Consider the following 23,638-nt stretch of genomic DNA (forward strand, 5'->3'; position numbering starts at 1 on the left):
CACTTTGGAAGGCTGAGGCGGGTGATCACCTGAGGTCAGGAGTTCGAGACATGGCGGGTGAAACCCCGTCTCTACTAAAAATACAAAAATTAGCTGGGCGTAGTGGGGCACGCCTGTAGTCCCAGCTACTTGGAAGGCTGAGGCAAGAGAATTGCCTGAACCTGGGAGTCGGAGGTTGCAGTGAGCTGAGATCGTGACACTGCACTCCAGCCTCGGTGACAGAGCGAGACTCCATCTCAAAAAAAAAAAAAAAAAAAAAGAATCAGATCACCTCTTTATAAAAATCAGTCATAACAGTCAAATTGGCTCCAGGGAAGATAAAAATATATACTGCATTTTATGTATATGTAAGCATTTAAAACCCTCTCAGAGAGAAAGAAAACAAGAATGAGAGTTGTGACTCAGAACCATTAATTATACTGAAAAATAACACAGGGAATAATTTTAACATTTCAATGCTAACTCCTTGGGTTGATCATTAGATACAGATCATCAAAATAAGATGTATAACTGCATGAGAATGGCTTTTTATAAATAAATTGTCACATATGGAAGACAATTTTATATGCTTCAGATCCTAGAAGACAACCACTTTTTTATTCACTTGGTTATAGTCTCCATGATCCACACAGAAAATACTATGCTCATGGTAAGTGCTAAACGACTCCTGAACAAACATATAAACATGTAAAGATTATTTGCTATTGAATTTCCAATTAATTTTTTACTTAATTAGAAAGAAAATGCCTTCCAGTCAACACAGCAACCAGTGATCCTTTTCAAACAGAAGTTAAACCATTTCAATTCTCTGAACCCTTACATCAGCTCACTTTCAACCAAAGTCCTTACAAAATCCTACGTCTCAAAAAAAAAAAAAAACAAAAAAGGCCCTACGCAACCTGCTCTTCAACCCCTCTTCTCGTCACCCTCATTCCCCCTGCTCCAACTACCCCGGCCTCCTGATTCTACTCTTCTACTGGATATCCTAATGGCTCATTTCATTCAAATGTCATCTTTTCAGTGACAACATGACACTGGAGTCCTCCCACCCACACTCCCAATTTCCCTACCCTAGCTCTATACACAGCTCTTACCACTTTCCAACAATATACATGACTTACTAACTTTGTATCTGCTATAAGCACGTAACTCCAAATACGTGTTTCTTCAATGACTGATGCCAGCATCTAGCACAAAGGAGCTCAAATACTTGCTGAATCAATGAACTGATTGCTGCATTAATAATCAACCAATTAGTATTAAGATTGAAAACTAGGTCTCCAGACAAGATTATAATTTCTACTATGTTGAAAGTCCTAAAACCTTGATGGTTTTTGTAATCCCATAAATGGAAACAGACTTTTGAGTACTAAAGACAGAATGTTAAACGGAACTAAAAGTAGGGTGTTTCTTTATTTTATTTTTTTTTTAAGACAGGGTCTGGCTCTGTCTCCCAGGCTGGAGTGCAGTGGCATGATCATGGCTCACTACAGCCTCAACCTCCCACCTCAGCCTCCCAAGTAGCTAGTATTACAGGCTTGTACCACCATGCCTGGCTAATGTTTGTATTTTTAGTAGAGTGGGGTTTCCCCATGTTGGCCAGGCTGATTTTGAACTCCTGGCCTCAAGTGATCCACCCACCTCGGCCTCCTAAAGTGCTGGGATTACAGGCATGAGCCACTGCACCAGGCCCAAATGATGCATTTTAGAAGGCAAAACTGAAAGATCTACATGTTGGTAAATTTTAATGTAGCTTAGCACCAAAAATCAGGATGCTAAAAAAGACTTGGAAATCACAACAAGCTTGATCAAATGAAGTATAAAAATCTACTAGGACATCTAAAAATCCAGCAATGTAAGCTGCCTTCAGGGAGGACAAAAGAATGACTGCAAGACCCTAGTGTGAGGCAGAGACTGCATTGTACACCCTCTCATAGCCTTTGAAAATAATTATATGAATGTACTGATTTTCAAAAACAGTGAAAATTTGAATTTTTCTTAAGGACAAGATAGATAAAACATATATGGAAGCTAAATGAGAATTCTAAAGAGACATGAAAGAAACGAAATAGAAAAAACAACATAGAGAACTGTTTAGTAATGGCAGGCTAAGTAATTTAAATGAACCTATACCCCATCCACCCTCACTGAGGATGGGGGGAAAAAAGTTGTCAGAGAACACATATATTCTTGAAAGTATTGAAGAACTAACAAGATAAGGAAACAGGCTGAAATCTGAAAAAGCGCAGTAAGTCCAAGCAAGCCTAGAACTGAAAGTGGCTTTTACCTACCCAAACTGAGGAAAGAACTGCAAAGCTGTACTGTAGTTTTAGTGGCCTTGTGGGTGTAGGATACAGCCATCCACATTAAACTGAAATGAGAACAACTAGATGCTCAGGGTAAGGGTGAAGGGAAAGTACTGGTTAGCTTCTCCAGCCTGGTCCGGGGAACCACTGACAGGTAGGGCTCCCAGGGGTCTGACAAGCAAGTGAAAAGACTTAGGCATCAAATTATTCCAAGTAATTCTGAAATGCCAGTACACCAAAATAACCAGGCATAAAAGGACAAACAAGACTCTAGAAGCAAAAACCAACAGCAAAAACAACAGATGACATATATCCAGTTCCAGATTTTGTCTGCTGGTATTCAGATCTTTTCTGCCTCTACTGCAGAAGGTTAGAAGCCTGAAAACTACATATAGAAGAATTCTTGCTAGACAGTCTTGTCAGGTTCTCCAAAGGCAAACACTGGTGGAAAATTAAAAGAGCGGGAAAGGGAAAAGCCAGATGCAAAAACAGGCAACCACACGGAATGTAGCTGCGGAAAATTTCAGGGGATCAGCAGCCATGCCTCCAGCAACAAGCCCAAGAACAACCAGGTAACATGGCCTCCTCCTCCAACCCTTCCAGCTCCTTTGCAATCAAATACTTCACTAAATCCCTCTCTGCTTGAGACATCTCACTGATTTCTATTTTCCTGACTGGACACAGACCACCAGAGATTTCAGATGCTGGAATTATCAGACCCAAATTATAAAATCGTACTTACTCTATTTAAAGAAATAAAAGAAAAGCCTGAAAGTATCTGGAAGGAACAGGAAACTTTAAAGAACAGCAAAACTGAAAAAGAGCAAATAGAACTTCTAGAACTGGAAAATAAAACTGTCCAAATTAAGAACTCAGGTTTAATAGCAGCTCAGACAGAAGTGAAGACTGAATTAGGAGACTGGAATACTGGAATATAGGTAAAAAGAAGTTATTCAGAAAGCAGCACAGAGAGGGAAATGATGGAAAATGAAGAAGTTAAGAAGGGACCAAGTGAGAAGATTTTGCATTAAATTCAAGTCTCAGCAAAGAACGGAATAGAGGCAAAAACTGAAGACAGGAAGGCTGAGCAAATTCTAGAACTGGTGAAATATACCAATTCATGGATTCAAGAAGCCCAAATGACCAAACCAGAATAAATAAGAAATACACACCTAAATACACCATAGAAAAACTCACAAGCCAGTACAGCATATGAAAGTTCCGCCGGGTGCAGTGGCTCACACCTGTAATCCCAGCACTTTGGGAGACTGAGGCGGGTGGATCATTACATCAGGAGTTCAAGACCAGCCTATCCAATATGGTGAAACCCTGTCTCTACTAAAAAATACAAAAAAATTATCTGGGCATGGTGGCACACATCTGTAGTCCCAGCTACTCAGGAGGCTGAAGCAGGAGAATTGCTTGAATCTGGAAGGCAGAGGTTGCAGTAAGCCAAGATCGCGCCACTGCACTCCAGCCTGGGCGACAGAGTGAGACTCCGTCTCAAAGAAAAAAAAAAACGAAAAAAGACAGCTCCATTTTCCCAGTAAATAACTAAGGGAATCAGTTGAAAATAGGCATGGCAAGGATGAGTTGTGAGGCTGAGGAGGTGTCATTAAGCTTTCTAGATGAGTAGGGGAGAAAATGGATGAGAATGTTATGGTATAAACTACAGAGCAGCAGGAAAGACATACTTGACAGCCAAGGTCATGAACCAACCACTATTAACAAAATCTGAATACTCTCATATCCATTAAATAAATTACATGTATAGTCAAACATTTACTCATCCAAAGAAAGTTAAAACTGGCTGGGTGCAGTGGCTCACACCTGTAATCTCAACACTTTGGGAGGCCGAGACAGGCGGACTGCTTGAGCCCAGAGACCAGCCTGGGTAACATGGTGAAACCCCGTCTCTACAAAAAATAGCAAAAAAATTAGCCAGGCATGGTGGCGCATACTCATAACCTCAGCTACTAGGGAGGCAGAGGTAGGAGAATTACCTGAGCCTAGGAAGTCAAGGCTGCAGTGAGCCATGATTGCACCACTGCACTTCAGCCTGGGTAACACAGTGTGACCCTCTTCTGGCTAAGTTCTCTGTTTCGGCAAAGTTTTTTAATTTAAAAAAATTTTTTGGTTAAAACACAATGGTTTGTAATTGTTATTCTAAATAAATTTTTTAATGTTTTCAAATTTCTTGATACTTTCACATTATGAAGTTACTACAACATATACAGCATCCTATTTATATTTAGATAAATTGAGACAAAGTAGTAACTAAACAAATACAAGCAACTGTGGTCCTACTATACTCAAAATCACTGCTAAAAATAAGAGATCCTTTCAAGGCTAAATAGCATTCACAAGTGTGTCTCATCTTTGCATTCCCCACCCACACCAAAAAATTACATGTTTCTAAAACAGTTTTAACCACTACACATCAGAAGTGTCAAAATCATAAAAGAAGGAAAAACTAAAAATTGTTACAGGACACAAAAACTAAATGCAATACAGAATCCTGGATTGGAATCTGAAAGGACAAAATGGAGAAAACTGTGAATGCCAAATAAATTTTGTAATTTAGATAACAGTATTGCACCAAGTCTAATTTCTTGATTTTGACAATAGTACTCTGGTTGTATAAGTAGGAGAAGCTGGGTGAAGGGTACATGTGAACTCTCCATACTACTTTTGTAACTTGAAAAATTTCAAAATGAAGAGTTTTAAGTTAAAAGTTCAACTATGAATACATGAATGAGTAATAACTAGTTTTGTCATAGTTCATATCAAGGCAACAATTTCACAATGTCCAAAAAACTCAGAGTTTTTTGTTTTTTGTTTTTTTTTTTTGAGACGGAGTCTCACTCTGTCGCCCAGGCTGGAATGCAGTGGTGCGATCTCAGCTCACTGCAACCTCCACCTCCCGGGATCAAACGATTCTCCTGCCTCAGCCTCCTGAGTAGCTGGGATTACAGGTACATGCCACCATGCCCGGCTGATTTTGTATTCTTAGTAGAGATGGGGTTTCACCAGGTTGGCCAGGCTGGTCACGAACTCCTGACCTCAAGAGATCCACCCACCTCAGTCTCCCAAATTGCTGGGATTACAGGTGTGAGCCACCCCGCACCCAGCCTTTAAAAAAAAAAAAAAAAAAGACTACCATAGGCCGGGCACCGTGGGAGTCCGAGGCGGGCAGATCACGAAGTCAGGAGCTCGAGACCAGCCTGACCAACAAGGTGAAACCCCACCTCTACTAAAAATACAAAAATCAGCTGGGCATGGTGGCATGCACCTGTAATCCCAGCTACTCAGGAGGCTGAGGCAGGAGAATCGCTTGAACCCGGGAGGTGGAGGTTGCGGTGAGCTGAGATAGTGCCACTGCACTCCAGCCTGGGTGACAGAACAAGACTCCACATCTCAAAAAAAAAGACTCTACCACCAAAGGCTGACAATTTCATATTCATCTATTAGATCTGTCCCAAAACAAGCAAAGTAAATAATACAGAGCCTCCTTTCAATTCAGTCATGAAGCTGGGCACCATGTGGCACACCTGTGGGTCCAGCTACTTGGGAGTTTGTGGCAGGAGAATCCCTTGAGCCCAGGAATTAGAGCCTGTAGTGTGCAGTGATCAAGTCTGCAAATAGCCACTGCACTCCAGCCTGGGCAACAAAGCAAGACCCTGTCTCTAAAAATAATAATAATAATAGTATCAGTCATAGAACCTACAGCTAAGAAAAAAAAAGAAAAAAGCATCAGATGATATTTCCAGCCAAAGCAAACGTTTAAATGTGTACTGGCAAACCAACAAATGCCACTATGATGAAACATCAAGTTTAGGAGACCATATCAATAAACCACCAAGTTTCAAACAGTCCTAACTGAAGGATATAAACTGTACTATATCTTACAGGGGCGGGGGAACCCTAATTTTAAAAACTGAACACAATAAAAATCTATAGACAAACAATGGAATTACATAAATTAGCTGAGACAGTTCTTAGACTACATAAAAATAATTTCTAGAAAGTAAGGTTTCAGTAGTCAGCAAATCCTTTTTTTTTTTTTTTTGAGAAAGAGTCTTGCTCTGTCACCCCAGGCTGGAGTGCAGTGGAGCAATCTCGGCTCACTGTAACCTCCGCCTCCCGGGCTCAGGCAATTCTCCTGCCTCAGCCTCCCAGTAGCTGGGATTACACGCATGCGCTACCATGCCCAGCTAATTTTGTAAGATGGGGTTTCACCATGTTGGCCAGCCTGGTCTCAAACTCCCGACCTCAGGTGATCCACCTGCCTCAGCCTCCCAAAGTGCTGGGATTACAAGCATGAGCCACTGCGCTCGGTGACTCTATCCTTTAGAGCAGGGGTTGACAAGCTATGGCCTAAGAGCTAAATCCAACCAGCCCGTTTTTACACAATTATGGGGTAAGAATGGTTTTACTTTTTTTTTTTTTTTTTTTTTGAGATGGAGTCTCTCTCTGTCACCAGGCTGGAGCACAGTGGCGCAATCTCAGCTTACTGCAACCTCCACCTCCCGGGTTCAAGCGATTCTCCTGCCTCAGCTTCCCGAGTAGCTGGGACTACAGGCATGCGCCACCATGCCCAGCTAATTTTCATATTTTTAGTAGAGACGGGGTTTCACCATGTTGGCCAGGATGGTCTCGATCTCTTGACCTCGTGATCCGCCCACCTTGGCCCTCCAAAGTGTTGGGATTATAGGCGTGAGCCATGGCGCCCGATCTGGTTTTACATTTTTTAAAGGGTTGTAAAAAACAAAATGTGACAGAATCCATACATCCCACAAAGCCTAAAATATTTACTACCTAGCCCTTTACAGAAAAGGTTTGCCAACCTTAGCTTTACAGTAATAAATTTTAAAATGTGGACACTATAATCTTATATCAATAAATTTTTTAAATGAGTTAATTTATTAAATCATTTCCTGTACTGCAGCCAAGATTAAATCCAGGAAAAAGTTGTTAAACCTTGAAATTAGAAGTTTTATAGAAATTGCTTCATGAAAAGATTCTAAGGAAAAAAAAACAGAAATTACTGCCAATTCTGCGAGTATTCTGAAGAACCCATTTTTAAATTTCACTAATCCTAAAATTGTTCTACACAGATGTTCCCCGACATATAATAAAGTCCCAATCAACCCATTGTAAGTTGAAAATATCATAAATCAAAGATAAATTTATCAGCCTGGCCAACATAGCAAGACCTTATCTCTACTAAAAATAAAATTTTTAAAATTAGCCAGGCATGGTGGCACTGCCTGTAGTTCCAGCTACTCTGTGGCTCAGGTGAGAAGACTGCATAAGCCCAGGAAAGTCAAGGCTGCAGTGAGCCATGATTGTACCACTGTACTCCAGTGTAGGTGACAGAGCAAGACCTAGTCTCAAACGAACATTTCATGCACCTAACCTACTGAACATCATAGCTTACCTAGCGTACCTTAAACATGCTCAGAGCAGTTAGATTAGCCTACAGTCGGGGAAAACCACTTGGCAACACAGTATACTGAATGGGAACTATGGCTCACTGCCACTGCCCAACATCACAAGAGAGCATCATACCATGTATCAGGAGCCTGGGAAAGACCAAAATTCAAAATACAACATACAGTGTCTACTGAAGGTGTTTCTACTGAATGAATATGGCTTATACAACAAAAATTTTAAGTCAAACCATCATAAGTTGGAGATCATCTGTACTTCCAAGATATATATCACCTACTCAGGGACATTCTATTTTAGCATGAGACCAAAAGAAAATCATCAATTATTAATAGCTACATAATAAACCCTACCCTTGCTAATCTTTTACTAACTTAATACTGATCTAAGTTGAAATTCTGTTACCTTACAGGGTCTATAACATTAATTTTTTTTAACTTTTTAAAAAGTGACAGATAATAGTGTACATTACCATGTACAACACGATGTTTTGACATATATACACTGTCCAATGTTTAAATTCAACCAACTAACAAACGTATTACCTCAGTTATCACTGTGGTGAGAACATTAACATCCACCCTTTGCATTTTTCAAGAATACATTGTATCATTAACTACAGTAACCTTGTTGTACAATAGATTTCTTAAATAAACATTTTACCTTTCAATCAACATAGGAAATCTGTCATTAGCTCAAAGCAGTTTTGATTTAGCAAATTATTTGTAAACTATGGATGTACCTCCCATTTCAAAATACATAATGTATATCTTTTGTTTCAAGAGATTTATACCACAGTGAAGTTTAACAAACAGGGCTCAGACAATACCTTTTTTAAAGTAATAATTTAATATCAAAATTTTTAAAAGAGTAAGCTACACAAGCCATTACTTCCTATAACCTTCAAAAATATTTCAATATTGAGCCCCCAAATCCTAAAAATTAACTTGGCTACAGATGATAAATTTCATACAGTGAGATGGAAAGAAAATTACCAGGTGGTCCAAAGACCCTCTTTGAGTTTTAATGAGTATTATTTTTTAAAGTCATTTGGTTATCTACTCCATACTTCACAAAACAAGAATGACCCAGATTTCAAGTTACCATGAGTTTCAGTCTTCACTCTGTGTGGGGGAAAAAATCAGCCTTCATCTGTTTAAGCCAATCACTTTAACATCTATGACCCTCAGATAATGCATTTACAGTATAAGAAAAGGAGTGGTCTAGACTCTAAAAGGTTTCTAAGGTCTCTATCCATCTCTAAAATCCTGTTACTGTAACCAAGATTTTTAAAAACATTTATGACCTGCCTCATTTCAAATAGAATCTGCTGCAGTTCACATCTCACATCCAAATATAATACCAAAAAAAGACTAAACAAAAACAACAACAAAAAAGTATAATACAACAGCACACACAGAACACATGAGAACCAGAGCCAAAAGAAAAAAAGAGAAGCAAAGGTAATGTTAGTAATTAGCCCCAATATATTCCCAATATTACCAGCCTACATTATTTTACACAAACATATTTTTCCTACTGTTTTAAGAGAAAGGGGTGGGGGGAAACAACAAAAGAGAAGAGGGTCTCATTCTTGCCCAGGCTGGAGTGCAGTGGCTATTAACAGGTGCAATCATAGCACACACTACACCCCTGAACCTCTGGGCTCAAGCAATCTCCCATGTAGCTAGGTCTACAAGCATACCAAACATCACACCTGCCTATTTTTAAGTCAGACCACTGACAGAAGCCATTTCTTCCTTTCAAACTATCCTCCCAAAAGATGAGGAAACCATTCCCTAAGAGAAGTCTTTTAAGAAATACCTCTTGTTTTAAGCCATCCAAAAAGCAAATACAGTAAGCATGTTTCATTTTGAAAGAAAAATGGAAAGCTGCCTACAAAATCAATTTGTATCAAGAAGTCATTTTTCCAGTAATTTCTTCAAGTTTACTTCTTGAACTTTGAAAGATAAGCTTTCCTTCCCACTGGATGCCAGAGGAAGTGACTGAATGCTCAAGCTGGCCATTCATAGGCACTCCAACCCTCTCAGGGCTCCAGGGCCAGGCATGGAAAGTACAACTGCAGTCCAGGGAGGCCTGCAGCAGCTAACGCCTTCTTCAGATTTTCTCCTTATCGAGTCAATTTTGGAATTTCCTTAGTTTGAGAATTTCAAACAAAGGGCCTTGAATTTCCAAGAGGCAAGCACTCTCATCTCTTAGTTTTTGAGGACTCAATTAAACGAAAAAAATAACCTTCTTAAAAATGGTAACTACCTTCAAACTTTGAAAATTTAGATTAAATGACACAACCAAAAAAGCATTCAAGGGAAAATTATCCCTGTAAAGAGTACTGTAGGTTACACAGAATTACAAAGATCTCACACATTACTTTAAAAATACATGGTCAGGGAAAGGTTTAAAATCATCAAGATTGTACTTCCTTTTCATGGAAATAAACCATACACAGAAGTTATTACATTAATAAGTTGGCTGAATCACTAAATCAAAGTACAGGTCAAATAAAACCCTAGAAAAAAGTAAAAGCTCAAAATAGCTATCAATAAGTAAACTTTTCAGCAGCAAACTTTCATTTTACCATAAAAGAGAAGCAACTGAGGAGAGACACATATTGAACTTGCTTCACGTGCCTCCTTTGCCTTGACTATAAGCCTCGTGTTTCCAGTAGAGAGCTAAGGAGCAGAATGGCACTAGAGGAGTGCGTTTTCACTAGAGAAGCACTGCCTCTAATACTCCCCTCTGGGGTGACTCCATGACTTTCAGTAGCTCAATTTCCTCAACAACTGAAACAGCTGTTTTAGAAAATAAGCCAACTCATCTACAGGCCTTAAGTTATACAACTGCAGAGAGAAGAGGTGCCAAGTTCAGGAAGCCCAGCAGAGACCAAATCAGAGCCAGACGCTGGGGAACTCCAGGTTTAATATGCCTTCCACTACTCACTTCCACACTCCAAGAAATGTCTCCAACCCTTCTGAGAGTTCTTTATGGCTCAGAATTTCTCCTTAAGATTTAAAGACCCAATTACTTCAAGGAGCAGCCACCAAGATTCCAGGCCAGCTTTGACCCAGAAGTCCTCCTCTAGAGCTGCAGTAAGATGGATGAATGCTACTGGGAAACTGTAGAGCACTTCCAAAACATCAGACATTTTCTAAAGAACAGAAAGCTACACTTAATTCACATTATTGAAAAGCTGCCAAACCACTGATTTTTAGACTTTATTAGTCAAGTCAACGCTATGGTAAACTATATTTCAATAAAGCCACTAAAAAAATACAGAGTTTCCAAACTCCTAACAGTTAAAAAGGATAAAGGGCGGAGACTAAGCTCAGATCTGTTTCAATCTCTCCATATTAAAATGAATGACTGCTGGTACAGACAGCAGAGACTAAACAATTATTTGTGGTGCAATCACTGCATCTTAAAACCCGCAAGAGGAAACAGCCTGAGAGGGTAGTCTCCAAAATGAGAAACTTCACTTTGAGACAATCAAAAAAACAAAACGAAGTCACAGTGCTACTCCCACCGCTGCTCTTTCAATTATAATTTACTAACATCAAGTGATTAAAATCTGCAGCCAGAAAAGATCATAATGTAGGACAACAGAGTAGGAACTGATCCCAAAACGCTAGACAGTATTCTCCCAATATAAGTGCTGCCTTTTCGTACAGTGTATTCTAGCTCCAATGGTACTTGTACATCACTTATAAGGAAAAGAAGCCCCTTCCCCCACCAACCCAAGTCATCCTAATAGCTGGGCGTGTTTTACAGCAAATATGAAGCACTCAGGAGCGGTCCGAGGCCGACGCTTGCGGGGCCATCCTCCCCCACCCGCCCGTCACCAGGGCGAGCAGAGGCCTTTGGGGTTCCATGGTCTCCGACCGCCACGCGGCAGGACTCCGACCCCGCAGCCCAGGAGGCCCGCGCACCTCTGGGAGCAGCCGCATCTGGCAGAGACTCAGGGCTGCGCAGGCCTTCCCCAAGGAGACAGAGGCTTCTCCCCGCCCAGGGAGCCCAGTACCTCATGCTGTAAGCGCCGGCGCCCAGTTCCTGCCCGATGCCCGAGAGGCTGGCGTCGAAGTCGTGCACCAGCCCGGACTCGATCACCTCGTCCATCTTGAGCACCCAGGCCATCTTCCGGCCTCGCCGTTGCCCCGCACAGCGCGGCCTCCGCGTCCAGGGCGAAGGGGCCGGAGCTCCGCTGGCGCGTCCTGGGGGAGGGCGCGGGTGAAGCCTCCGGGGGGGCGGCGAGTGGTCACCAGCGGCGGCCGGGACGAGAGCTGCGGGGGCCCCACTGGCAGGGCACGGCGAGCCCAGCGAGCAATTGCAGCGGGAGCGGCCGGGCCGCCGGCAGCGCCACCCTCCCGCGGACACCGGCCCTGCGCCTCATGCCGGCGCCGCCGCCCAGCCCCCGCGCCGCTAGCGCTGCAGCCGCCGCCGACCGCCCCGCCCGGGGCCCCCCGGTCGCATCCTCCTCCGGGACCGCTGGGAGGCTGGACCTCGGGCCGCTCCGAGGACCACACGGGGGCAAGCCCTCCGCCCGCCCGTCACCCGCCCCCAAGCCTTGACTCCTTGCCCCCGGCCCGCCCAGGCTCTAGCGCCGCACCGCCCCGGCCAACCCCGCCGACGCCGCTCTGCCGGCCGGACGCTGGCTTCAACGCGGCTCCGACTTAGGTTCACGCGCCGCTTCCGCCTCCCCCGGCCCCGCCCCGACCCCGCCCCGGCGTTCGCCCCACGCCCCGGCCCTCCCCGTACAGCCCCGCGCTTAGGGCCACTCCCCGCGCCTCGCGGCCCAGGAACTGTCCAGAGAGTGCAATGCGGCCCCGCCCACGCGGCTGTTCCCAGCCGGGGTGGCCTCGCTGCATCCCCGCACAGCAGCCCAGGAAGAGGCGGTGCCAAAAGGGCTGCCAGTTTCCGCCCCTTCAGCGAGCGAGATGATTGACAGGCCAACTGAGCAATACCTGCAAGGGCTTGGACGAAGCTCCCGTGAGTCTCTGTGTCCCCCGACTAAACAACCAATCAAAATGTTCTTCACCTTGGGCGGGCTCGAAGACGGAATTTGTTGCCAAAAGAAAGAGTTCATTGGACTGCATGGTAGAAAGCGACCCAAAACGCCACTTCCGGAGGTGATTTGCTCCTCTGTGGTATTTCCCGGTCGTCTCTGCTTTTTGCCCTCTCTACCGAGGGAGTGAGCGGTTCGCACCCCATCTGGTGACAGAAAAGCCAGTTGTGCAGAAAACCTTGATTGGCGTGAGAATAAGCCAATCAACGCTCCTGAGAAAGAGCTCTGGAAAGACTTCCCCTATTGGTTGCATTGCCGAGAGCAGCTTGGCTATCCTGAGTTGAACTAGCTGTTGGTCATCCTAAGGGCAGGCGGTCTCCTGACCTTGGGCCGAACCATTAGGACGTGCCACAGTAACAGCTACGCTGCTCAGAAGGCCCGAAGGGTCTTCCAGTGGGCACGCGCCACTGGGGCCAAAAGACAGAAATCTTTTTACCGAAAGAGATGAAATAGAAAGCAGGAGCCAGAGGCTGACTTACAGAGCCAGTGTGCGGATCAGAGTTCCTTAGGAGCGGCTGCTGGCGCTTGACGGGCGGAATCCTTGCTGAAGAGAACGTCAAGGCCCGGGCTTCGCCCTGCATCGAACTTACTGCCTAAGAATAAGACCCAAATGCTGAGCGCCCCGCCCCAACTTGCCAGTTTAAGTGCAAAAATACATAGATTAAAATGTCAGCCTAATAGAGCAGTGGCACTGAGCCAGAAAAAAATAGTCTCAACGCCTGTGTGAATTAGGTACTAACTTACAGGCTCACGCCTGTAATCCCAGCACTTCGGGAGGCCGAGGCGGGTGAATTAGTTGAGGTCAGGAGACCATCCCGGCCAACATGGTGAAACCCCGTCTCTACCAAAAATAACAAAAATTAGCTGGATGTGGTGGCGCGCCCATGTAATCCCAGCTACTCAGGAGGCTGAGGCGGGAGTAAGGCTTGAACCCGGGAGAAGACAGAGCAAGACTCGGTCTCCAAAAAAAAAAACCAAAAGTTAACTTGGAGAATGTTTTTCTCTTTACACAACATTTTTGCAAACATTTCATTTGATAAAGCCATACTTTAGAGATGAGGTAATTCAGGTGAAAATGTGTAAAGATTACACAGTGCAAGGTCACACAGTAAGCAGGTAAACCGGGGCTATTTGACTAATCCAGGTTTCTCTGATTCCAGGCGAAAACATTAGATTGGCCATCAGTTCAGGAAGCTCCATTCCACTATTACAAATAAATCTGCACAAACAATTGGATAGTCAAGGGAAACACTGGTCTCATTGGGGGTCTCAGATGTGTCTTCATTCCATGATCTCACCTCACTTGCATAACCTAGTCTATAACCAGATTAGCCAGGCCTACTATTAGTTGTTGGAAAATTTGGAGAAATGGAATTGGGGGAAGATAATTCTCTGGTTTTTGGAGAGAGTGTAAAAGTACAAGCTACCATCAATTTTTCAATCAGGCTGTGCCCTAAGGAAGTACTGGGTCAAATATTTAGAAATTGAGCCTCAGGCTGGGCAGTGTCTCAGGCCTATGATCCCAGCGCTTTGGGAGACCAAGACTTAAGGCTTGGGAGGATGGCTTAAGGCCAGCAATTGGGAGACTAGCCTGGGCAACATGGCAAGATCCCGTTTCTACAAGAAAAAAAAAAATTAGTTGAGCATGATGGCATGCTCCTGTAGTCCTAGCTACTTGAGAGAGACTGAGGCAGGAGGATCACTTGAGCCTGGGAGTTTAAGGCTACAGTAAGCTATGATTGTGCCACTGCACCCTAGCCCAGATGACAAGATGAGACCCTGTCCTTAGAAAAACAAACAACAACAACGAAAAACAAAAAACAAAAAACAAAAAATTAGAGTTCTGGAGGATAGAAATAAAAGTGTTGGCTGGTCATGGTTGCTCACAACTGTAATCCCAACATTTTGGGAGACCAAGAGGGGAGGATCTCTTGAGGCTAGGAATTTGAGACCAGCATGGGCAACAGAGCGAGACCCCTGCCTCTACAAAAGAAAAATTTTTTTTGAGACAGAGTCTTGCTTTGTTGCCCAGGCTGGAGTGCAGTGGTGCGATCTCGGCTCACTGCAAGCTGCGCCTCCGGGGTTCGCACCATTCTTCTGCCTCAGCCTCCCGAGTAGCTGGGACTACAGACGGCCGCCACCACGCCAGGCTAATTTTTTGTATTTTTAATAGAGACGGGGTTTTACTGTGTTAGCCAGGATGGTCTCGATCTCCTGACCTCGTGATCTGCCTGCCTCAGCCTCCCAAAGTGCTGGAATTACAGGCATGAGCCACCGCTGCTGGCCAAAAAAATTTTTTTAATTAGCCAGACATGGTGACCTGCACCTGTGGTCCCAGCTACTCCAGAGGCTGAGGTGGGAGGATCACTTGAGACCAGGAGGTCAAGGCTTGCAGTGAGCCATGATAATGCCACTCTAGCCTGGGTGACAGATGAGACCCTGTCTGGAAAAAAAATAGAAGTATCAAGAAACGCTAAATAGTAATGTCATAAAGAGACCAAAATATAAAAGAAGGATAGTGTTAAAAGAAAACTTTAGACAAATTAAATATAAGAGTTTAATTTTGCAAATAAAAGATTTGTCAATCAGGTAGCCACCCCGAACCAGAATATGTTCAGAGAGACTCCAACACTGTTGCATGGTGGAAGAAGATTTATGGACAGAAAAAGACAGTGATGTACAGAAAACAGAAGTGAGATACAAAAACAGCTTGATTGGTTGAGTGTATTATTTGAACAGTTGGCCTCCTGTAATTAGCCAAAACTCAGTGATTGTTATAATAGGTTATAGACCATTTATACATCCAGTTAGGTTACAATTTACTGTGTACAGAGAAACCCTTAGGCTGAACTTATAAGGAGGCAACTTTAGGCTAAACTCAATTTAACAATTTCTCCCCTTTTGTTCAACCTCTCAACTTGACCAAAATAGAGAGGTTGACCAAAATCCTAGACATTGACATTACTTTCTGACCATTGTAAATGTACTTATCTGGTCGCAAATCCCATTGGGAAACAGTACAACAGTGGGTTTTGTAAGGTGCGAATAAGAACTTTAGGTTATTTTCTGGTAAGCGTTAGAGTAGAGGATACTTTTTTTTTATTATGTTGGAATTTTTATTTATTTAAATTTTATGGACATTTTATGGATGATTGTATGTAAACATTTAAAACTTTTGAAAGTCCTTAGTGCACATAGGAGACTACTATTAAGATTACCAAGAGGATAATACCAAGACTTTGGAGTATGCCCCTTAGCCAGGGTCAACATGAACTAAACTAACTAAAATCAAATAGATCAAAGAAAGAGCTAGATAAAAGATCAAGCTGTTTTAACCAAGCAGCTTGTTTATTAATCCCCTGTAACTGAATCTCTATAATACCTGATATGTTCATCTCTGTGCAACAAGAAGTGTGAGCAACTGCAGATACTTCTCTGTATCTGCATACAGAGATACATACTTCTCTGTATCTCAGTAAGTAATATACAGCAATTCCGTTATCTAGCACAACTTTAGCAAGAGAACTTAAAGTCTGTTGTGCCATGGCCTTTGCAGTAGAGTCAGCTATAGAGTCTACTATGAGGGATAAATTTCCTTTTTCTTTCTTTTTCTTTTTTTCACTTGTTGAGACGGAGTCTTGCTCTGTCACCCAGGCTGGAGTGCAGTGGCACGATCTCGGCTCACTGCAAGCTCCACCTACCGGGCTCATGCCTTTCTCCTGCCTCAACCTCCCGAGTAGCTGGGACTACAGGTGCCCGCCGGCACACCCGGCTAATTTTTTTCTGTTTTTAGTAGAGACGGGGTTTCACCATGTTAGCCAGGATGGTCTCGATCTTCTGACCTCGTGATCCGCCCACCTCAGCCTCCCAAAGTGCTAGGATTACAGGCGTGAGCCATCATGCCCAGCCTTTTTTTTTTTTGAGATGGAGTTTCGCTCTTGTTGCCCAAGCTGGAGTGCAATGGTGTAATCTTGGCTCACTGCAACCTCTGCCTTCCAGGTTCAAGTGATTCTCCTGCCTCCTGAGTTTTTGGGATTACAGGCACCCGCCACCATGCCCAGCTAATTTTTTGTATATTTTTTTTCAGTAGAGATGGGGTTTCACCATGTTGGCCAGGCTGGTCTTGAACTCCTGACCTCAGGAGATCCACCCACCTCAGCCTCCCAAAGTGCTGGGATTACAGGTGTGAGCCACCGCATCCAGCCATGAGGGATAAATTTCTTTTTTTTTCCTTTTTTTTTTTTTGAGAGAGTCTCGCTCTGTTGCCAGGCAGGAGTGCAGTGGCACAATCTCGGCTCACTGCAACCTCCACCTCCTGGGTTCAAGTGATTCTCCTGCCTCAGCCTCCTGAGTAGCTGGGATTACAGACGTGCACCTCTATGCCCAGGTTTTTTTTGTTGTTTTTTTTTTTTTTTATTTTTAGTAGAGACAGGGTTTTACCATTTTGGCCAGGCTGGTCTCGAACTCCTAACCTCGTGATCCACACGCCTCAGCCTCCCAAAGTGTTGGATTACAGGCGTGAGCCACCGCGCCTGGCCATGAGGGATAAATTTCTAATCATTGCTTCATTTATTCTAAATTATGGAAAAAGAGACAATAAATGATGTCTGTATCTACAAGACTGAAGGCCTCTTGGCAATGTTTTTTTTTACATTTATGATATTGGTTAAGAGGAGTGGACTAAAGTTTTTGACCGATTATGAGGTAATAAAGGTATTAACATCAGTTATCTATATTGGGGTTTTTTAATTGTTTTTTTTTTTTTTTGAGACAGAGTCTTGCTCTGTTGCCAGGCTGGAGTGCAGTGGTGCGATCTCAGCTCACTGCAACCTCCTCCTCCTGGGTTCAAGTGATGCCCCTGCCTCAGCCTCCTGAGTAGCTGGGACTATAGGTGCCCGCCATCATGCCTGGTTAATTTTTTTGTATTTTAGTAGAGACGAGGTTTCACCATATTGGCCAGAATGGTCTCGACCTCCTAACCTCGTGATCTGCCTGCCTCGGCCTCCCAAAGTGCTGGGATTACAGGCATGAGCCACTGCACCCAGCCTATTTTTTAATTTATTAAGGCACAAAGTTGTTTGTTAGAAGACTGGCTTTGAAATCTTTTATAAATAAAACTATATTCTATGAGTGCATATAAGACTTTTATTTATTTTTATTGTCTATAGAGGCATATGTAAGGAAAAAATTAAGAGGTAAGAGTCTCATGATGGTAGAGAAGTCTTGATTTGTGATCTTGGGAAAGTTGTCCATGTCTAGGATGTTGTCTGTTTTCAGAGAAAGTTTTTTTTTTTTTTTTTTTCTGGTTGGTTTTTTGTTTTTGTTAGTTTTAGGTCTCTAATGGGTATATAGTTTTAAGAGTCTGGGCCAGGCGTGGTGGCTCATGCCTGTAATCCCAGCATTTTGGGAGGCTGACGTGGGTGGATCACCTGAGGTCAGGAGTTCAAGACCAGCCTGACCAACATGGAGAAACCCTGCCACTACTAAAAATACAAAATTAGCTGGATGTGGTGGTGCATGCCTGTAATCCCAGCTACTTGGGAGACTGAGGCAGGATAATTGCTTGAACCCAGGAGGTGGAGGTTGCAGTGAGCTGAGCTCATGCCATTGTGTAAACACACCAATCAGCACCCTGTCAAAATGGACCAATCAGTGCCCTATCAAAACAGACCATGCGGCTATCTGTAAAATGGACCAATCAGCAGGATGTGGGTGGGGCCAGATAAGAGAAGAAAAGCAGGCTGCCTCAGCCAGCAGTGGCAACCCGCTCGGGTCCCCTTCCACACTGTGGAAGCTTTGTTCTTTAGCTCTTTGCAATAAATCTTGCTGCTGCTCACTCTTTGGGTCCACACTGCCTTTACGAGCTGTAACACTCACCGCGAAGGTCTGCAGCTTCACTCCTGAAGCCAGTGAGACCACGAACCCACCAGGAGGAACAAACAACTCCAGATGTGCTGCCTTAAGAGCTGTAACACTCACCGCGAAGGTCTGCAGCTTCAGTCCTGAGCCAGCAAGACCACGATCCCACCAGAAGGAAGAAACTCTGAACACATCCAAACATCAGAAGGAACAAACTCTGGACATGCCGCCTTTAAGAACTGTGACACTCACCACGAGGGTCCGTGGCTTCATTCTTGAAGTCAGTGAGACCAAGAACCCACCAATTCCAGACACATTTTGGCAACCACAAAGGGACTATCGCCTATCGCCAAGCGGTGAGACTATTGCCGAGTGGTGAGACCATCGTCTATCGCTGAGCAGCAAAACAATCGCCTATTGCCAAGCAGTGAGTACCATCGGACCCCTTTCGCTTGCTATTCTGTCCTATTTTTCCTTAGAATTTGGGGGCTAAATACTGGGCATCTGTCGGCCAGTTAAAAGCGACTAGCGCAGCCGCCGGACTAAAGACATGGGTGTCAGGCTTTCTGAGAAAGGGCTAACAACCCCTGACTCTTCGGAGTTGGGAGCGTTGGTTTGCCTAAAACCAGCTTCCGCTTTTCCTGTACTTCTGGGCTGAGCCGAGGGTCGACAGAGAGGAAAGTCATGCAACTCCAGGGTCCTGACAACAAGTTGGTTGACCCTGGGGCCATGAGCAGAACTCTCAAAGGCATGTCGCCCAAGTGAGACTCGCCCATCTATCCTATCTATCCTGACTCTTGCCCCCTGGGTCCTGAAGCCTGCCAGACAAACTTCCTCTCACCTCTCTTCTCTGAGGTTAGTCCCGCTTCTAAAAATTGCTACCTGTCTCTGGTGCTTTTCTAGTTTCTCCTATAAGAATGATTTCTAGTATAAACTCCAGGACTCTATTACCTTCTTTAGGCACCTGGGCTCCCCAATCAGAAAGACATAATTTTTGCCCAAAGCCCGTCGTAGTGGGGACTACCTGGAATTTTAGGATCCCTCCTCAGACTAATAGGCCTAACAAAAGCTATTCCTGAAGCTAGGATATGGGGAGCCTCAGAAATTGTATCCTTCCTATTCACATAAGTGAGGACAAAAGGCGTCACTCTTCCAACCCTGGAGATCCCTTCCCTCCCACAGGGTATGGCCCTCCACTTCATTTTTGGGGCATAACATCTTTATAGGAGAGGGGTAAAGCCCCAGTACTAACAGGACAATGCTTAGGACTCTAATAGGTTTTCAAGAATGCGTCGGTAAGGGCCACTAAATCCGATTTTTCTTGGTCAGTCCTCCTTGTGGTCCAGGAGGACATGCAAGCGTGCAGGTTTTCGAGAATGCATCAGTAAGGGACACTAAATCTGACCTTCCTTGGTCCTCCATGTGGTCTGGGAGGAAAACTAGCGTTTCTGCTGCTGCGTCGGTGAGGGCAACTATTCCGATCAGCAGGGTCCAGGGACTGTTGCGGGTTCTTGGACAGGGGTTGTTTCTGCTGCTGTGTCAGTGAGCGCAACTATTCCGATCAGCAGGGGCCAGGGACCATTGAGGGTTCTTGGGCAGGGGGAGAAACAAAACAAACCAAAACTGCAGGTGGTTTTGTCTTTCAGATGGGAAACACTCAGGCATTAACAGGCTCACACTTGAAATGCATACTAAGCCACTGGGACCAATTTGACCCACAAACCCTGAAGAAGAGGTGGCTCATTTTTTCCTGCACTACGGCTTGGCCCCAATATTCTCTCTCTGATGGGGAAAAATGGCCACCTGAGGGAAGTACAAATTACAATACTGTCCTGCAGCTTGACCTTTTCTGTAAGAGGGAAAGCAAATGGAGTGAAATACCTTATGTCCAAGCTTTCTTTTCATTGAGGGAGAATACACAACTATGCAAAGCTTACAATTTACATCCCACAGGAGGACCTCTCAGCTTACCCCCATATCCTAGCCTCCCTATAGCTCCCCTTCCTATTAATGATAAGCCTCCTCTAATCTCCCCTGCCCAGAAGGAAATAAGCAAAGAAATCTCCAAAGGACCACAAAAACCCCTGGGCTATTCGTTATGGCCCCTTCAAGCTGTACAGGGAGGGGAATTTGGCCCAACCTGGATACATGTCCCCTTCTCCCTCTCTGATTTAAAACAGATCAAGGCAGACCTGGGGAAGTTTTCAGATGATCCTGATAGGTACATAGATGTCCTACAGGATCTAGGGCAAACCTTTGACCTCACTTGGAGAGATGTCATGCTACTGTTAGATCAAACCCTGGCCTTTAATGAAAAGAATGCGGCTTTAGCTGCAGCCCGAGAGTTTGGAGATACCTGTTATCTTAGTCAGTAAATGATAGAATGACAGCTGAAGAAAGGGACAAATTCCCTACCAGTCAGCAAGCCATCCCCACTATGGATCCCCAATGGGACCTTGATGCAGATCATGGGGACTGGAGTCGTAAACATCTGTTGACCTGTGTTCTAGAAGGACCAAGGAGAATTAGAAAAAAGCCCATGAATTATTCAGTGATGTCCACCATAACTCAGGGAAAGGAAGAAAATCCTTCTGCCTTCCTCAAGTGGCTACGAGAGGCCTTAAGAAAATATACTCCCCTGTCACCCGAATCCCTTGAGGGTCAATTGATTCTAAAAGATAAGTTTATTACCCAATCAGCCACAGATATCAGGAGAAAGCTCCAAAAGCAAGCCCTGGGTCCTGAACAAAACCTAGAGGCATTATTAAACCTGGCAACCTCAGTGTTTTATAATAGGGACCAAGAGGAACAGGCCCAAAAGGAAAAGCGAGATCAGAGAAAGGCCGCAGCCTTAGTCATGGCCCTCAGACCAACAAACCTTGGTGGTTCAGAGAGGACAGAAAATGGAGCAGGCCAATCACCCGGTAAGACTTGTTATCAGTATGGTTTACTAGGACACTTTAAAAAAGATTGTCCAATGAGAAACAAGCTGCCCCCTTGTCCATGTCCACTATGCCAAGGCAATCACTGGAAGGTGCACTGCCCCAGAGGATGAAGGTTCTCTGGGTCAGAAGACCCCAACCAGATGATCCAACAATAGGACTGAGGGTGCCCGGGGCAAGCGCCAGCTCATGTCATCACCCTCACTGAGCCCCTGGTATGTTTAACTATTGAGGGCCAGGAAACTGACTTCCTCCTGGACACTGGCGTGGCCTTCTCAGCGTTAATCTCCTGTCCTGGACGACTGTCCTCAAGGTCCGTTACCATCTGAGGAATCCTGGGACAGCCTGTAACCAGGTATTTCTCCCACCTCCTCAGCTGTAATTGGGAGACTTTGCTCTTTTCACATGCCTTTCTAGTTATGCCTGAAATTCCCACACCCTTATTAGGGAGGGATATATTAGCCAAGGCTGGAGCTATTATCTACATGAATATGGGGAACAAGTTACCCATTTGTTGTCCCCTACTTGAGGAGGGAATCAACCCTGAAGTCTGGGCATTGGAAGGACAATTTGGAAGGGCAAAAAATGCCTGCCCAATCCAAATCAGGTTAAAAGATCCCACCACTTTTCCTTATCAAAGGCAATATCCCTTAAGGCCTGAAGCTCATAAAGGATTACAGAATATTGTTAAACATTTAAAAGCTCAAGGCTTAGGAAGGAAATACAGCAGTCACTGCAACATCCCAATTCTAGGAGTACAAAAACCAAATGGTCAGTGGAGACTAGTGCAAGATCTTAGACTCGTCAATGAGGCGGTAATTCCTCTATATCCAGTTGTACCCAACCCCCTATACCCTGCTCTCTCAAATAGCAGAGGAAGCAGAATGGTTCATGGTTCTGGACCTCAGGGATGACTTCTTCTGTATTCCCCTGCACTCTGACTCCCAGTTCCTCTTTGCCTTTGAGGATCCCACAGACCACATGTCCCAACTTACGTGGATGGTCTTGCCCCAAGGGTTTAGGGACAGCCCTCATCTGTTTGGTCAGGCACTGGCCCAAGATCTAGGCCACTTCTCAAGTCCAGGCACTCTGGTCCTTCAATATGTGGATGATTTACTTTTGGCTACCAGTTTGGAAGCCTCGTGCCAGCAGGCTACTCTAGATCTCTTGAACTTTCTAGCTAATCAAGGGTACAAGGTGTCTAGGTCGAAGGCCCAGCTTTGCCTATATCAGGTCAAATATCTAGGCCTAGTCTTAGCCAGAGGGACCAGGACCCTCAGCAAGGAATGAATACAGCCTATACTGGCTTATCCTTGCCCTAAAACATTAAAGCAGTTGCGGGGGTTCCTTGGAATTACCGGCTTTTGCCGAGTATGGATCCCTGGATGCAGGGAGATAGCCAGGCCCCTGTATACTCTAATCAAGGAAACCCAGAAGGCAAATACTCATCTAGTAGAATGGGAACCAGAGGCAGAAACAGCCTTTAAAAGCTTAAAGCAGGCCCCCTAGTACGAGCTCCAGCTTTAAGCCTTCCCACAGGACAAAACTTCTCTTTATACGTCACAGAGAGAGCTGGGATAGCTCTTGGAGTCCTTACTCAGACTCATGGTACAACCCCACAACCAGTGCCATACCTAAGTAAGGAAATTGACATGGTAGCAAAAGGCTGGCCTCACTGTTTAAGGGTAGTTGCAGCAGTGGCCATCTTAGTGTCAGAGGCTATCAAAATAATACAAGGAAAGGATCTCACTGTCTGGACTACTCATGATGTAAATGGCCTACTAGGTGCCAAAGGAAGTTATGGCTATCAGACAACTGCCTACTTAGATACCAGGCGCTACTCCTTAAGGGACCGGTGCTTCAAATATGCATATGCGTGGCCCTCAACCCTGCCACTTTTCTCCCAGAGGATGGGGAACCAATCGAGCATGACTGCCAACAAATTATAGTCCAAACTTCTGCCACCTGAGATGATCTCTTAGAATTCCCCTTAACTAATCCTG

At 44.4% G+C, this 23,638-nt stretch overlaps 2 protein-coding genes across 10 annotated transcripts in view; one reads left to right on the forward strand and one right to left on the reverse strand.

Moving 5' to 3' along the window:
- The window catches only part of UBP1 (upstream binding protein 1), a 52,120-nt gene extending 39,627 nt beyond the window's left edge, over positions 1 to 12,493 (reverse strand). For 2 of the 9 annotated variants that reach the window (XR_010155560.1, XM_063806698.1), the window contains exons 1-2: positions 12,392 to 12,481; positions 11,794 to 11,983 (exon numbers count right to left, since the gene is read on the reverse strand). Coding sequence is in view for 5 of the 9 variants with exons in the window: in XM_063806698.1 (XP_063662768.1) it covers positions 11,794 to 11,906 (113 nt within the window). In the remaining 4 variants the exon portion in view is untranslated. Of the gene's footprint in view, positions 1 to 11,793; positions 12,194 to 12,378 lie in introns of those variants that run through there. The other 7 variants (XR_010155561.1, XM_063806695.1, XM_063806697.1 and 4 more) reach the window with 6 other exon arrangements.
- A 7,674-nt stretch (positions 12,494 to 20,167) lies between these two features.
- On the forward strand, positions 20,168 to 21,805 carry LOC134809551 (uncharacterized). The gene is given in 2 exon segments (XM_063806694.1): positions 20,168 to 21,063; positions 21,066 to 21,805. Coding segments are annotated over 2 exon segments (1,407 nt in total). The 5' UTR covers positions 20,168 to 20,339; the 3' UTR covers positions 21,749 to 21,805.
- The last annotated feature ends 1,833 nt before the right edge of the window (positions 21,806 to 23,638 follow it).

Source organism: Pan troglodytes, chromosome 2 (genome assembly GCF_028858775.2).
Source record: "Pan troglodytes isolate AG18354 chromosome 2, NHGRI_mPanTro3-v2.0_pri, whole genome shotgun sequence".
Lineage (NCBI taxonomy): Eukaryota > Metazoa > Chordata > Mammalia > Primates > Hominidae > Pan > Pan troglodytes.